At 43.5% G+C, this 14,194-nt stretch overlaps 2 protein-coding genes across 6 annotated transcripts in view; one reads left to right on the top strand and one right to left on the bottom strand.

Annotated features, from left to right (window-relative positions):
- Positions 1-14,194, top strand: part of LOC141080642 (uncharacterized) — an 869,999-nt gene that overhangs the window by 723,781 nt on the left and 132,024 nt on the right. The gene's annotated exons all lie outside the window — the stretch shown is intronic.
- Positions 11,249-13,053, bottom strand: LOC141078354 (uncharacterized). Its single transcript, XM_073565099.1, has 2 exons — positions 12,900-13,053; positions 11,249-12,789 (listed from the first exon to the last, which is right to left on the bottom strand). Exon 2 carries the CDS (start codon positions 12,552-12,554, stop codon positions 11,379-11,381), a length of 1,176 nt encoding a protein of 391 aa, XP_073421200.1. The 5' UTR covers positions 12,555-12,789; positions 12,900-13,053; the 3' UTR covers positions 11,249-11,378.

Raw genomic sequence — 14,194 nt, 5'->3', positions numbered from 1 at the left:
TATCTGGTTGCAGGTGTGATTTTTCATATTGCCCACATCTGTTACTTGCCACAGGTAAGTTTGAACGAGCATCACATGCTTGAAACAAAGTTGTTTACCCACAATTTTGGAAAGGTGCCAACAATTTTGTCCTGCCCGTTTTTTGGGATTTTGTGTGAAATTATGTCCAATTTGCCCTTTTTTAATTTTTTTGTATTATTACAATACACACAAAGGAACTAAACATGTGTAATTGCAATCATTTTCTGGGAGAAATACTTCATTTTCATGTGCTAACACTTTGAGACATGATTGTAGTTTTAATTCAGTGGATTTAGTTATGTTGTGGGATTGCACACTGTGATAAATGTGTGTGATTCTGTCCCATGCTTTATGTGGCTGACTTTTAATAGATGTCCTTTTAAATATTCTTATATATAAAATTATACTGTTTCTGGCTTTATTGAGAGGACACTGTGCCATCTCAAAGACCGTTGGAACAACAAGCCCATTGCATATAACACCCTTTTCAGACTGCTAAAAATTCTGTAGGTATGGTGATAGGATGACTGTAAGTCATACTGGTATATATGGTAACCGTTTTCATTTTTTCTTTACTTGTTTGGCTGTTTTAGTTGGCTTAGCTCAGTGGTAGTGGCTTTGCAGTTAGCAATTGTATGTTTGGAAGAGGTTCGCCAAATTATTTTTTTTTAGAGGTTCCAGCATTACAAAATGTTTTTGACTCATATTGCTGCTACATTTTTTCCACCTATTATGGAATCTTTAATACAGCCATAACGCAACCTCAAGATTTTCTTATTGGATTATTTGCGACAGTATGAAGGACAAATTATGACATATGGCTCCAGCCTTTATCTGTGTTAATTGTAATCCTTGGAAACAATTTCTTAGCTACAAAAAGGAGACACACAATGAAATATTATTCTTCTTTTCTCCACCTCTGACATTTCTGGTTCTAGGAAGTACTCTTTTTTTTGTATTGGAATTAGCAAGTGCAAACAATTCATCACGGCAAGATTTCTGGCGCTTACAGCACAAGAGATATGACAGCTGTTAACTCTGTAATGTTCAGCTTCCTGGGGAAAGAAAATAACTGTCCTGATAAGACCTTGGCTCAGTGAGAAATTATGTATTATGCAGGGATTTTCTTTATTTCTAAATTGGATTTCTATAAGGTCGTTTTCACACGTCATTTTTTTTCCTCCTACGAGATGAAAGGCTGTGCTTTTTTTCTCATTTTTCTCAATTAAAATTAATCAAAAAATAGAAATCTAAATCAAATCAATATTGGATATGAGCACCTTTTGCCTTCAAAACAGCATCAAAGCATCAATTCTTGTGGGTACACTAGAATGCAGTTTTTGAAGGAACTTAGCAGGGATGTTGTTTCAAACATCTTAGAAAACTAACCATAGATCTTCTGCAGAGGTAGGCTTGAGCAGTTACTGATCCATTATAAGGAGGTGGCGGAGGACCTCGTTTCCCTGTATGTAACCTGTTGATATGTATTGTCTTGTAGTGTATGTACTGTGAAAGGTGTTGTACCTGCTATGCACATGTTAGAGGCAGGGACAGAGGGGGTTAACCCAGGGAGTTAATAGCCCCAAGAAGGAGCAGGAAGTTCCTGTGGGAAGTCAGTGCACGGACAGGCCTGCCCAGGGCGGGTGCTCAGCAATGACTGGGAGCTTGCCAGACCCCTCAGAGGGGACTGCTGCCCTGGACCTACAGGTGGTGAAGTGGGCACCTGGAGTACGTGAGTGCCCCAAGGAGGACTATAAGCATCCAGACTTCGGCATATGGACTTCCACTAATACTGTTGTTGCAGCTGATACTGAAGTGAAGCATACTAGGGAAAGAGCAGAAAGTTAATCCCGATTTACTGCATCTACTTTCTCTACTTCTTTTTTCTACAATAAATTGTTTTCTTGTTGGATTCCTGGATCCTGATTGCCCCTGCTGCAGTGACTGTGGAGAAGAGGTAAAGTGACTGGGGTTGCATCTGTCCAGTTTGTTTTAAGTTCATGGGGCCGGGGTGCTTGTGGACTGTTGCTTTAAATGGACTCACCTGCGACTACCACCCCGTGCTGCCTTGTTATACCATCGTGCAATACCATCTGGGAGCTGTCTAATTGACTCCAAATTTATTCCATAGCAGGATGACCCCAAGCTTACAGCAAATTTCATTGAAAACTATCTTCAACGTAAAAAACAAGGAGTCCTGGAAGTGATAATTTGGCCTCAACATCTAGTCTGAGATAGGATAATTAGCATAAGCCTACATACACAGAAGATCTATGGTTAATTCACCAAAATATTTGGAGCAACCACCCTGTCAAGTTCCATCAGAAACCAAGAATAATTGATTGCTTTGACTCTGTTTTGAAGGTAAAAGAATAGCCCCATTAAAGGGAATCTGTCAGTAGGATGAACCCTCCTATCCGTCTATATGGGTATGTATGTCATAGGAAGCTGAAAAAAAAGATACTTTGATATATATGATCTGATGTCTCATTCCAGAGAAATTCACATGTTTTTCTTACATGTAAATGCGCTGTCCCAGGTTATGGGTCGGACACTGATCGAAATGAGACAGAATCTGCATGTTCCTTTGGAGATCAAAGTGGGCTCCTTTATCACCTGGGCCCCTGTGTGGCTGCATAGGTTAAACAAATGGTATGTCCACCCCTGATTGTGTGAGTCAAAATAGTAAAAAAATACAAAACATAATCCAAAAGTGCATCCATTACACAATGGGTTCATCATGGATCTTAGCGCACCTGGGAAAATATTCCCACTCTAATAAGCAAATATTGCAATTGTTGAGTCCGGTTAACATTTTGGCCCGATACATCATTTGTTGTTTTTTTAAATCACTCTTCTTTTTTGTCTTGAGGTATAAGCTGCCATTTTCGGCACCAAATTCTTCAAGATTGCGCATGTAATGAATTTAACAAGAAGTAAAGAAAAATGGTGTTTTTTCTGTCTTGAGCTTCTTTTTCAACATTTTGGTACAAAATTTTGAATATTTTGCAAAATACGGCAAACATTGTGCCAAAGTCACTGCATATTCAAAAATACACAGGGGTATTGGAATTGGAGTGTAGGGTCACCAAATTTTGCAACTTTTGTAAAAATTGCAAATGATAAATCACACAAAAATCTGGAAACGCTAAGCTCTGCCCACAAAGCAGAAAACAAAAAAACACAAGTGAACAAATATAAAATAGATTTACAAAGGTGCAAATAGAATAGTGAATTGAGCACAAACGAAAGAAAAAGCACAAAACACAGAAGGCAATTCTGAATCCGTGCTACAGTGTAAATGTTTCTACCATATGAGACTTCAGCACTAGTTACGAACTAAACAATGGTAACTGTATGTTGGGAGTTGTTTCACAGCCTAGAATGCGCAGACCTTACAAATGAATCCAGCGCTGATGAAACACAGTCAGAAAGTGAATACTCAATCACATTCGGTGACTTACTGGTGATATCATCTTTTTTAAACAAATGACTAGAGTTGAGCGAAACGGGTCGAAAAATTTCAAAAGTCGCCGACTTTTGGCAAAGTCGGGTTTCATAAAACGAAACCCGACCCTAGGATGAGGTCGGCCACGAGGTCGGCGACTTACGCGCCAAAGTCGCGTTTCAAAAGTTTGTTTTGCGCTCTTTTTCAGCCAATCAGGATCCACGGACACTGTGGGCAACGTGATGACATAGGCACGGGTCACCACCATCTTTCAGAAGGGCATGCAAGTGATTGGTTTGCTTTGGTGGGCGTCACAGGGGGTATAAAAGGGCGTGCACGCCGACCGCCATCTTACTTCTGCCGATCTTAGCATAGGGAGAGGTTGCTGCTGATTCTGTAGGGAGAGCGTTAGGCAGGGAAGAAGAAAAAAAAACTGCTTCTGCTGCTAGCGATTGTGCCTGTACAACACACCAGTCACTGTGTGTGCAGTGCAAGGGGAGGCTATATTGTGGTGTATCAGTGGTGTTGGTTGTTGGGCTGCCTTCTAAGGCTTCCTGACAGCTGCATTGCTGTTTACCCACTGCTCTGCAAACTGCTTTTTTAAAAGCAATCCCAATTTTTTTTTTGTCCTGCTGAGGTACTGAGCTGCAAACTGCTTTTTTAAAAGCAATCCCAATTTTTTTTTTGTCCTGCTGAGGTACTGAGCGTGCATTTTTTCACACCATACAGCGGTGTACGCTCCTCACACAGTACCGTGTAACGGCTGTTATCACAGCCACAGTGAAGCTATCTGTGTCACTCTGTGAGAATAAGTCGAGGACATGTTCCGTTCTTACAGACCTGCACTCTAGGGAGATTCCTACTCTGCCCAATTCTACATACACCTTGTAGTTTGTGATACACTAGCCAATTTCTGCCTGTGACATAGCGCTGTGATATTCAGTGGGCCTCACACAATCCAAAAGTGTCCAGTGTCCACAAGTGTCTGCAGAAATTCAAAATCTCCCTTATCCTCTAGTCACTTTGGTCACAGCTGTGCCATCGAGCCTGTGACATAGCGCTCAGATATTCAGTGGGCCTCACACAATCCAAAAGTGTCCAGTGTCTGCAGAAATTCAAAATCTCCCTTATCCTCTAGTCACTTTGGTCACAGCTGTGCCATCGAGCCTGTGACATAGCGCTCAGATATTCAGTGGGCCTCACACAATCCAAAAGTGTCCAGTGTCTGCAGAAATTCAAAATCTCACTTATCATCTAGTCACGTTGGTCACAGCTGTGCCATCGAGCCTGTGACATAGCGCTCAGATATTCAGTGGGCCTCACACAATCCAAAAGTGTCCAGTGTCCACAAGTGTCTGCAGAAATTCAAAATCTCCCTTATCCTCTAGTCACTTTGGTCACAGCTGTGCCATCGAGCCTGTGACATAGCGCTCAGATATTCAGTGGGCCTCACACAATCCAAAAGTGTCCAGTGTCTGCAGAGATTCAAAATCTCCCTTATCCTCTAGTCAATTTGGTCACAGCTGTGCCATCGAGCCTGTGACATAGCGCTCAGATATTCAGTGGGCCTCACACAATCCAAAAGTGTCCAGTGTCTGCAGAAATTCAAAATCTCCCTTATCCTCTAGTCACTTTGGTCACAGCTGTGCCATCGAGCCTGTGACATAGCGCTCAGATATTCAGTGGGCCTCAAACAATCCAAAAGTGTCCAGTGTCCACAAGTGTCTGCAGAAATTCAAAATCTCCCTTATCCTCTAGTCACTTTGGTCACAGCTGTGCCATCGAGCCTGTGACATAGCGCTCAGATATTCAGTGGGCCTCACACAATCCAAAAGTGTCCAGTGTCTGCAGAAATTCAAAATCTCACTTATCCTCTAGTCACTTTGGTCACAGCTGTGCCATCGAGCCTGTGACATAGCGCTCAGATATTCAGTGGGCCTCACACAATCCAAAAGTGTCCAGTGTCTGCAGAAATTCAAAATCTCCCTTATCCTCTAGTCACTTTGGTCACAGCTGTGCCATCGAGCCTGTGACATAGCGCTCAGATATTCAGTGGGCCTCACACAATCCAAAAGTGTCCAGTGTCTGCAGAAATTCAAAATCTCCCTTATCTTCTAGTCACTTTGGTCACAGCTGTGCCATCGAGCCTGTGACATAGCGCTCAGATATTCAGTGGGCCTCACACAATCCAAAAGTGTCCAGTGTCTGCAGAAATTCAAAATCTCACTTATCCTCTAGTCACTTTGGTCATAGCTGTGCCATCGAGCCTGTGACATAGTGCTCAGATATTCAGTGGGCCTCACACAATCCAAAAGTGTCCAGTGTCCACTAGTGTGAGCAGAAATTCAAGATCTCCCCTGTCCTATAGACACCTTGTACCTTGTTTTACATTACTATATAGTTTGTTGGATTTTGTCTACATTTCTACCAAAAATGAGGAAGGTTGGAGGAAGAGGCCGTGGAATTGGGCGGGGGTTGGCAGCTGGTAATGTTGATGTTGGTGGTGGATCTGATGGTAGTGGCAAGAGCAAAATAGGACCGAATGTAGGAGGTGTTGAGCCTGCGTCATCGTCTGGCTCCATAAGGCTTCGAAGGCTTAGTTTTCTAGGAGTTGGCAAACCGCTTTTAAAGCCAGAGCATCAGGAAAAAGTTTTGTCTTACATTGCTGACTCAGCCTCCAGCTCTATCGCCTCCTCTTCTTCAGTTGTAAAAAGTAAAAGCACTGAGTCGTCATTGGAGGCTCATGTTCATGAACCACACCTTTCCTTGTGTCCTTCACCCCAACCAAGATTGAAGGATGACGCAGGCCATACTACTGATTACTCCATGGAGCTGTTTTCACATACCATGCCTGGATTATCAAGTCAAATGGTGAATTACCCAGGCCAAGATGAATCTGACATGGAGTGCACTGATGCACAGCCGCTGATGGATGATTCTGCTGGTACATTCACTCAGAGCACTACATTGTCCTCGCAGTGTACAGAGCCAGATTCTGACCCTGATGAGACTCAGGTCCCCCTTCCCGCACACTATACCACCATACACGGTGACACAGAGGAAGGTGCACATGACATAGAAGAGGAGGTGATGGATGACCCAGTTGTTGACCCAGATTGGCATCCATTGGGGGAAGAGGGTGCTGCTTACAATAGCTCAGATGAGGATCATCCACAGCAGACATCGACATCGCAACAGCTGTTATCTGGCAGGCCCGGAGCACTCCAAAGACAGGTTCCAAAAATCAAAAGAGTTGCTGGACAGCTTGTCCAGAGGGTCAAAAGATCACAGCGTGCTAGGCCGCAAAATGTCTGCCAAAGTAGGAAGAGTGCAGTGTGGCACTTTTTTGAACAAAATCCTCATGATCAGGCCAAGGTTATCTTTAAGAAGTGCGCAAAGATACACCTGGCCTGAATTGGCACAATATGCCTTACAGGAGCTCGCTTGCCCAGCTGCAAGTGTGCTATCGGAAAGAGTCTTCAGTGCAGCTGGATCAATCCTGACAGAAAAAAGGACCCGTCTGTCAACCCAAAATGTGGATGATCTAACCTTCATTAAAATGAACCACGCATGGGTTTCCAAGGATTTTGTCCCACCTTCCCCTGATGACACATAGGGTGACAGAAAAATGGCTTGCTTTGGTCAGACATTTGTTGGGAATCTCTCTCAGGCAAAACTAACAGGTCAAGGAAATTCTTATCCTCTCTTGCTGACAACTTTATCTTCCAAAAGGTAAGGGAGAAAACAAGGGGAACTGCTACCTTGGATCTAATCCTTATAAACAGGGAGGAAATGGTTGAGGAGGTAAAAGTGGCTGGGACCCTAGGAGGTAGCGACCATGCTATTTTAGAATTTTGGATAACTAGAGGCGGAAGACCTGTGAAGACTCAGACGTCAAGGTTAGATTTCAGAAAGGCAGATTTTATGGGATTCAGAAAGTGAATTGGAGGGATCCAATGGCTGGATATCCTTAAAGACAAAAATGTCCAGGAAGGATGGGAAATCTTGAAAAATGAAATTCTCAAAGCACAGTTGTTAACAATTCCGAAAAGAGGGAAGAATAGGAAGCATTTAAGGAAACCAGGATGGATGAACACAGAACTTAAGCCAATGCTAAAAAGGAAGAAAAAAATGTTTATAAAATGGAAAGAGGGAGGCATATCTAAAGAAGAATATAATGCTGTCTGCAGAACCTGCAGGGCACAAATCAGATTAGCTAAAGCTGAAAATGAATTGAGGCTTGCAAGAGATGTCAAAAGCAATAATAAAGGATTTTGGGGATATGTCAAAAGTAAAAGAAAAGTCAAAGATGCTATAGGATTTTTACAGGATGAAAATTATGAAATGGTAAGACAGGATGTTGAGAAGGCTGAACTTTTAAATTCCTATTTTGCATCTGTTTTCTCTCAGAAAGGAAATGTAACATCAACTGTTATTCACTGTCCTATTAAGGGAATAGAAGAATCCAGGATATCTATAAACAGAAAGATAGTGAGGAAACACTTAGCTAACCTAAATGAATTCAAGTCTCCAGGTCCAGATGAATTACACCCCAGAGTACTGAAGGAGATAGCAGAAGAAATTTTTGAACCCCTCTCCATAATCTTTGAAAATTCTTGGAGAACAGGAGAAGTGCCAGAAGACTGGAGAAGAGCAAATGTTGTTCCTATCTTCAAAAAGGGGAAGAAGGTGGACCCAGGCAACTATAGGCCGGTGAGTCTGACTTCTATACCAGGAAAGATCTTTGAACAAATTATTAAACAACATGTATGCCAATACCTGGATAAGAATGAAGTGATTAAACAGAGTCAGCATGGGTTTGTAACTAATAAGTCATGTCAGACTAACTTAATTTCCTTCTATGACGTTATCAGGCTAGTTTCACACTTGCTTTTTTTTGCAGCGCGTTTTTCCCGCAAAAAAACGCATTAAAAAAACGCATACAAATGCATACAAACGCTGCGTTTTTTTCAAGCATTTTTATGCGCATGCAGGAAAAAAACGCAGCGTTTTTGCGCGTTTGTATGCGTTTTTTGTGTGTTTGCGTTTTTTTACAGATTTTGGAAAAACCCCACAAAAATGAAAAAACAACCATTCAACAACACACAAGACCAATGGGACTTCATTGTGGGTGTGGTATGTTAATATATAGACCCTGTCTACAGTATTCTTCACATTTGCTTGATTCTTCTCGTGACCATGGATCTGCGCTGGAAGAGTTTTCACTTCAACTTGGATTTGGACATCGCGATGGCTCAGGCGTATGCAGTTGCTTGCCATGAACAAAGGAAGAGAGAGAGGCAGCGAAGACGGAGGTGTATGTGGATACATCCGATTGTTGAACTCCGGGAGAGCCGTGGGGCATACCACACCCTCTACAGCGAGCTACAGGCAAACCCGGAGAAATTTACAGATTATATCAGGATGTCCCACGAAAGTTTCATGGATTTGCTTGCTCGTGTCCAACAATCCATCCGGAGACAGGACACACAGCTCCGTCGTGCGATTCCTCCTGAGGAACGGCTACTGGTGACATTACGGTATGTTTTAAAAACCAAGGGGTGCGGTCTGATGTTTTTTTTTTTTATTTAGTATTCAAAACCTTGGGTAATTAGTTTTCGTGAATGTACTAATATTTTATTTTATAGTTTTTTAAAATAATATACATAAATATTAATTTTACTTCTTTGTCTGTTCACAGATTCCTGGCGACTGGAGAAACCCTATCTTCACTACACTTCCAGTACCGTATTGGAATCTCTACCTTGTCTGGAATTGTTGCTGACACCTGCTGGGCTCTCTGGAATGTTCTTTGCCCAGAATTTATGCCCCTGCCCACCGCTGAAAAGTGGATGGAAATTGCTGACAAATTCTGGACAGTATGCAATTTTCCCAACTGTTTGGGAGCTGTTGATGGTAAACACATACGGATCATCAAACCCCAAAGAACGGGATCTGAGTACTATAATTACAAAAAGTACTTTTCAATAGTACTCATTGCGATTGCGGATGCCGGATGTATGTTTGTAGCAGTGGACATTGGAGCATTTGGCCGTGGTAATGACTCACAGGCTTTTAAAAACTCAGACATGGGCCGGAGGTTGTATGGCAACCAATTTAATTTCCCTATGCCACGGCCTCTTCCTCACACCGAAGCTCCGCCACTGCCCTTTGTAATGGTTGGCGATGAGGCTTTTCAAATATGCGGAAACTTACTGAAACCCTACTCCAGCCGGGACTTGGACCACACCAAAAAAATATTTAATTACAGGCTGACCAGGGCCAGAAGAACTGTCGAGTGTGCTTTTGGGATTCTTGTTTCCAGATGGCGAATTCTGGGCACGGCCATTAATCTTAAACTTGAAACAGTCGATGAGGTGGTGAAGGCCTGTGTGGTTCTACATAACTTTGTGATGGCTAAAGAGCACCCGACCTTTGAACTGGACGATGATGCTCCTAACCCATTGCCTGAATTCACTCAGCACCCTCTCAGGTCATCCGTTGAAGTTGGCCAAATGAGGGACCAATTTGCGGCCTACTTTATTTCTGATGTAGGACGAGTGCACTGGCAAGATGAAATGGTGTAATGTTTTTGTTTGTTTATGGTAATAAAAAACCTTATTTGATACCATTACTGAGTGCACTATATTTTTTAAACTCCAATTAAATAAAAAACTTCCCATGTATAACTGAATTTTTTGATGTTCACACACCTGGGCAGGTAAATACACATATGAGTTAAAATGCAGCATTGCTAGTCTGCGTGAAATATATTGGAACGAGCAAAGCTGCAGGCCATGAATCAGGAAACCATTTTTTTTCAAGAGAAAATTGTGCAACTAGTTGAAAACAAAGTATGAGATTTTCTCAAAACACAACCCTCAAAACCCAACCCCAATGAAAGTCCATGGGGAATACAAGTCAGCATTGAGTGGATGAATGTAATCTGCTCCATTCCAACTTACAAGTTATTACACTAGGCCTTGGAATGACTATACTAGGCCGTGGTATTTCAAATATGAGTATAGTAGGCCTTGGGCCTACTAGTATAGTCATATGTGAAATACCACGGCCTAGTATAGTCATAACAAGGCCTACTCGATTTTTGCCAACTAGGATCTTGTTTCACGAAAAACAAACGGGTGAAACTTGACAAGTTTCAACAGTTTGTTTTTCATGAAACCAGATTCTAGTTGGTAAAACTAGAGTTATTACACTAGGCCTTGGAATGACTATACTAGGCCGTAGTATTTCAAATATGAGTATAGTAGGCCTTGGGCCTACTAGTATAGTCATATGTGAAATACCACGGCCTAGTATAGTCATAACAAGGCCTACTCGATTTTTGCCAACTAGGATCTTGTTTCACGAAAAACAAACGGGTGAAACTTGACAAGTTTCAACAGTTTGTTTTTCATGAAACCAGATTCTAGTTGGTAAAAATAGAGTTATTACACTAGGCATTGTAATGACTACACTAGGCCGTGGTATTTCAAATATGAGTATAGTAGGCCTTGGGGCTAGTAGTATAGTAATATGTGAAATACCACAGCCTAGTATAGTCATACCAAGGCCTACTGTAATAACTCGATTTTTAACAACTAGCATCTTGTTTCACAAAAAACAAACTGGTGAAACTAGAAAGAAACTTATTTTTAAGACAAGTTTCAACAGTTTGTTTTTCATGAAACCAGATCCAAGTTGGTAAAACTCGAGTTATTACACTAGGCCTTGGTATGACTATACTAGTCCGTGTTATTTCACATATGACTATACTAGGCCTTGGGTTGGTTTTTAATATGTATTTACCCATCAGTGTGTGTGAGCGGCGCAAACAACATTAATGAAACTTAGTAATGGTGAACCACAAATGTAAATGTATTTTTTATCACAAAAATAAACCAAAAAATTATTTTTTCCGGCGTTTGGGGGCAGATGGTTTCAATTTGGGGGTGTGCAGGGAATATGCAACACTTGCAGTTGAAGACGGTGTTTGAGGGGAAGGGGCAACAAAACTTGTGGGGGAAGGTAGTCCAGTTAAGGGAATTAAACTAGGAACACTTGGAGGAGAGGAAATCTGTTCAGGTACATTAGTTGTAATGGCATGTCGCCGTAGGCTTGTGTGCCTGGACCGACTTTGGCCCAATGCCCGCCTTGATAGATTTTGCCTTGAACTAGGGGCAAATATTGAATGTAGGTCCCCCGTCTGCTGGTATGGCTGCTGCTGCTGCTGAGGTGGCGGCTGCTGCTGCTGAGGTGGCGGCTGCTGCTGAGGTGGCGGCTGCTGCTGAGGTGGCTGCTGCTGCTGAGGTGGTTGCTGCTGCTGAGGTGGTTGCTGCTGCTGCTGAGGTGGCTGCTGCTGCTGCTGAGGTGGCTGCTGCTGCTGCTGAGGTGGCTGCTGCTGAGGTGGCTGCTGCTGCTGAGGTGGCTGCTGCTGCTGCTCTTCGTTGTCAGTGCTCGTCCTTGCAGGAGGACTGGTGGCGGCAGTGATGGTCCAGGTTTGCAGAGTGGTGGTGGCAGGGCTACTACATGTTGTTGTAGCGGCAGGGCTGTTCCATGTTTGCCTAGTGGTGGCTGAGCTCCACGCATGCATGGGAGTGGCGGTGGTGCTCCAGACAGGAGCAGCGCTTGCCATGGTGGTGTCGGTGAAGTGACCAGCTGCACTCAGACTTGTGGTGGTGTAACGGTGGGTGTCCTGGCTTTGAATAGAGGTGTCCGTGCAGTGGTATGCAGCACAAGTCGGTAGTGAGGTGAAGCGAGTCAATGGTGGCACAGGTGGAAAGGACACCACTGACTGCTGACCGTACCGATTATGCTGCATAGCCTGCAAGAAAGCATTGTTGCAGGCCTGCAGCACATTCAGCTGTTGATCAGGACTAAGGTGTTCTGCCATGCCCTTTTCAATCTTACTAAAAAAATGGTGTGCTGGTCTGTTGAGGTCGGCCTCCAGACGGTCAAGGCGCTGTTCTACAGAATTGAAGCGGTGTTCAAAGTGGTTAAAACCACGTTCCAAGAGTGCAAAACCGCTTTCAACTCTGTCGGACAGTGACTTGAGGCTGGAATTAAGTGTCTCGCTCAAATGCATAAACTCGGGCAAGACATTCCTGTCCAAGGCCCTCTGCCGCTGGCGGGTAGTGCCCGCATAACCAGTGGCAGAGACCTGGGACAGGGGAACACCTGATGGCCCAGCTTCCTGGTCACCAGCTGTGTGTGTGGTTGACCTGCAAGGTGCTTCCTGGCTGTCGGATGGCTGGGACGGGTCAGAGGACGTCCGAGGAAGGACCGCTCCAGGGCCAGGTTGCAGGGTGCTGCTCCAGGTGCTGTGGAAGAAAGGAAAATCATTACTACCATGCCTTTACAAGAAGCATCAGCTGTGGATTAGAAAAACACAGATTAATAAAAATAAAAACCCAAAATTTATAATACTTACGATCTCGTGGCAAGGCCCGGTCTTAGGAACTGCAACGCGTGATAGTGACGGTATCTAGTTCTGGTCCTTGACGCAGATCCACTGCGAACCTGGCCCTCAGCACGAACATCACTGTTGAAGCGGTCCTTGATCGAACGCCAACGTGTTCGGACTTTGTCCACTGTTGATAAAAAAAAAACAGTGCCGTCAAGGACAACAGTCACTGCGGCACAATGTAGCAATACAATACTCAAAGCAGTCACTGTAGACCCCGATGACACTGTTGGGTTTCCTGCTAGAATACGCCTAGCACGAAACCCAACAGTGCCGTCAAGGACAACAGTCACTGCGGCACAATGTAGCAATACAATACTCAAAGCAGTCACTGTAGACCCCGATGACACTGTTGGGTTTCCTGCTAGAATACACCTAGCACGAAACCCAACAGTGCCGTCAAGGACAACAGTCACTGCGGCACAATGTAGCAATACAATACTCAAAGCAGTCACTGTAGACCCCGATTACACTGTTGGGTTTCCTGCTAGAATATGCCTAGCACGAAACCCAACAGTGCCGTCAAGGACAACAGTCACTGCGGCACAATACAGAGCAGGGAAATACTCACTAAACGCCTTTTTGGAGGATGCTGTGGCACTGTCCCAGCCATCCATCAACGCTGCGGCCACCTCATTCCATAGCCGCCGGGTCACCACAATGTCCTTGTGCAGCCGGTCACGGCTGTCCCACAACGGCGAACGCTCCTGGACCAGGCTGATGAGCTGCTCATTATCCAGGTAGACGTCTTCATCCCGTTGTGGAACCTAGACAAAACACATTCATTAGAATAATCAAATTTAAATTGAATAAAAAGTTACAAAAAAAGAAACATAAAAAAGAGTAAAAATAGAAGATAAAAAATAAAGAACATTACAAATCATTTGATACTTACATTCCGTATCACCACCGGGACTTGGCTTCGCTGCTCCTGCTCTTCGCCCTCACTAGTCCCGTCCGCAGAAGATGATGATGACGATGTCTTAAAAAAGTTGAAAAAAACGTAAGAGATTTGGAGAAGCAGCAGATATACTTACCAGATGCACGAAAATAATCACCTCACGGTCTGCTTGCGCCAATTCCTGCCGCGATGGGGAATACTCGGATTCTGAAGACATACTGCATGTAAAAATAATAAAAATCATTAGTACATACATAATTTAAAAGGACAGGCATATAATGTAATATACTCACATTCTTCGCTGATATAATGGGTTCTTGGTTGACTGTCTGCTCTTCAATCTGTCAGTGTAGTAGTGGCA

The sequence above is a fragment of the Dendrobates tinctorius genome, unplaced genomic scaffold (genome assembly GCF_039654945.1).
Source record: "Dendrobates tinctorius isolate UK_male_01 unplaced genomic scaffold, ASM3965494v1 ptg000016l, whole genome shotgun sequence".
Lineage (NCBI taxonomy): Eukaryota > Metazoa > Chordata > Amphibia > Anura > Dendrobatidae > Dendrobates > Dendrobates tinctorius.
The sequence above is the reverse complement of the archived record's forward strand: the minus strand, read 5'-3'. Positions and strand labels throughout refer to the sequence as shown.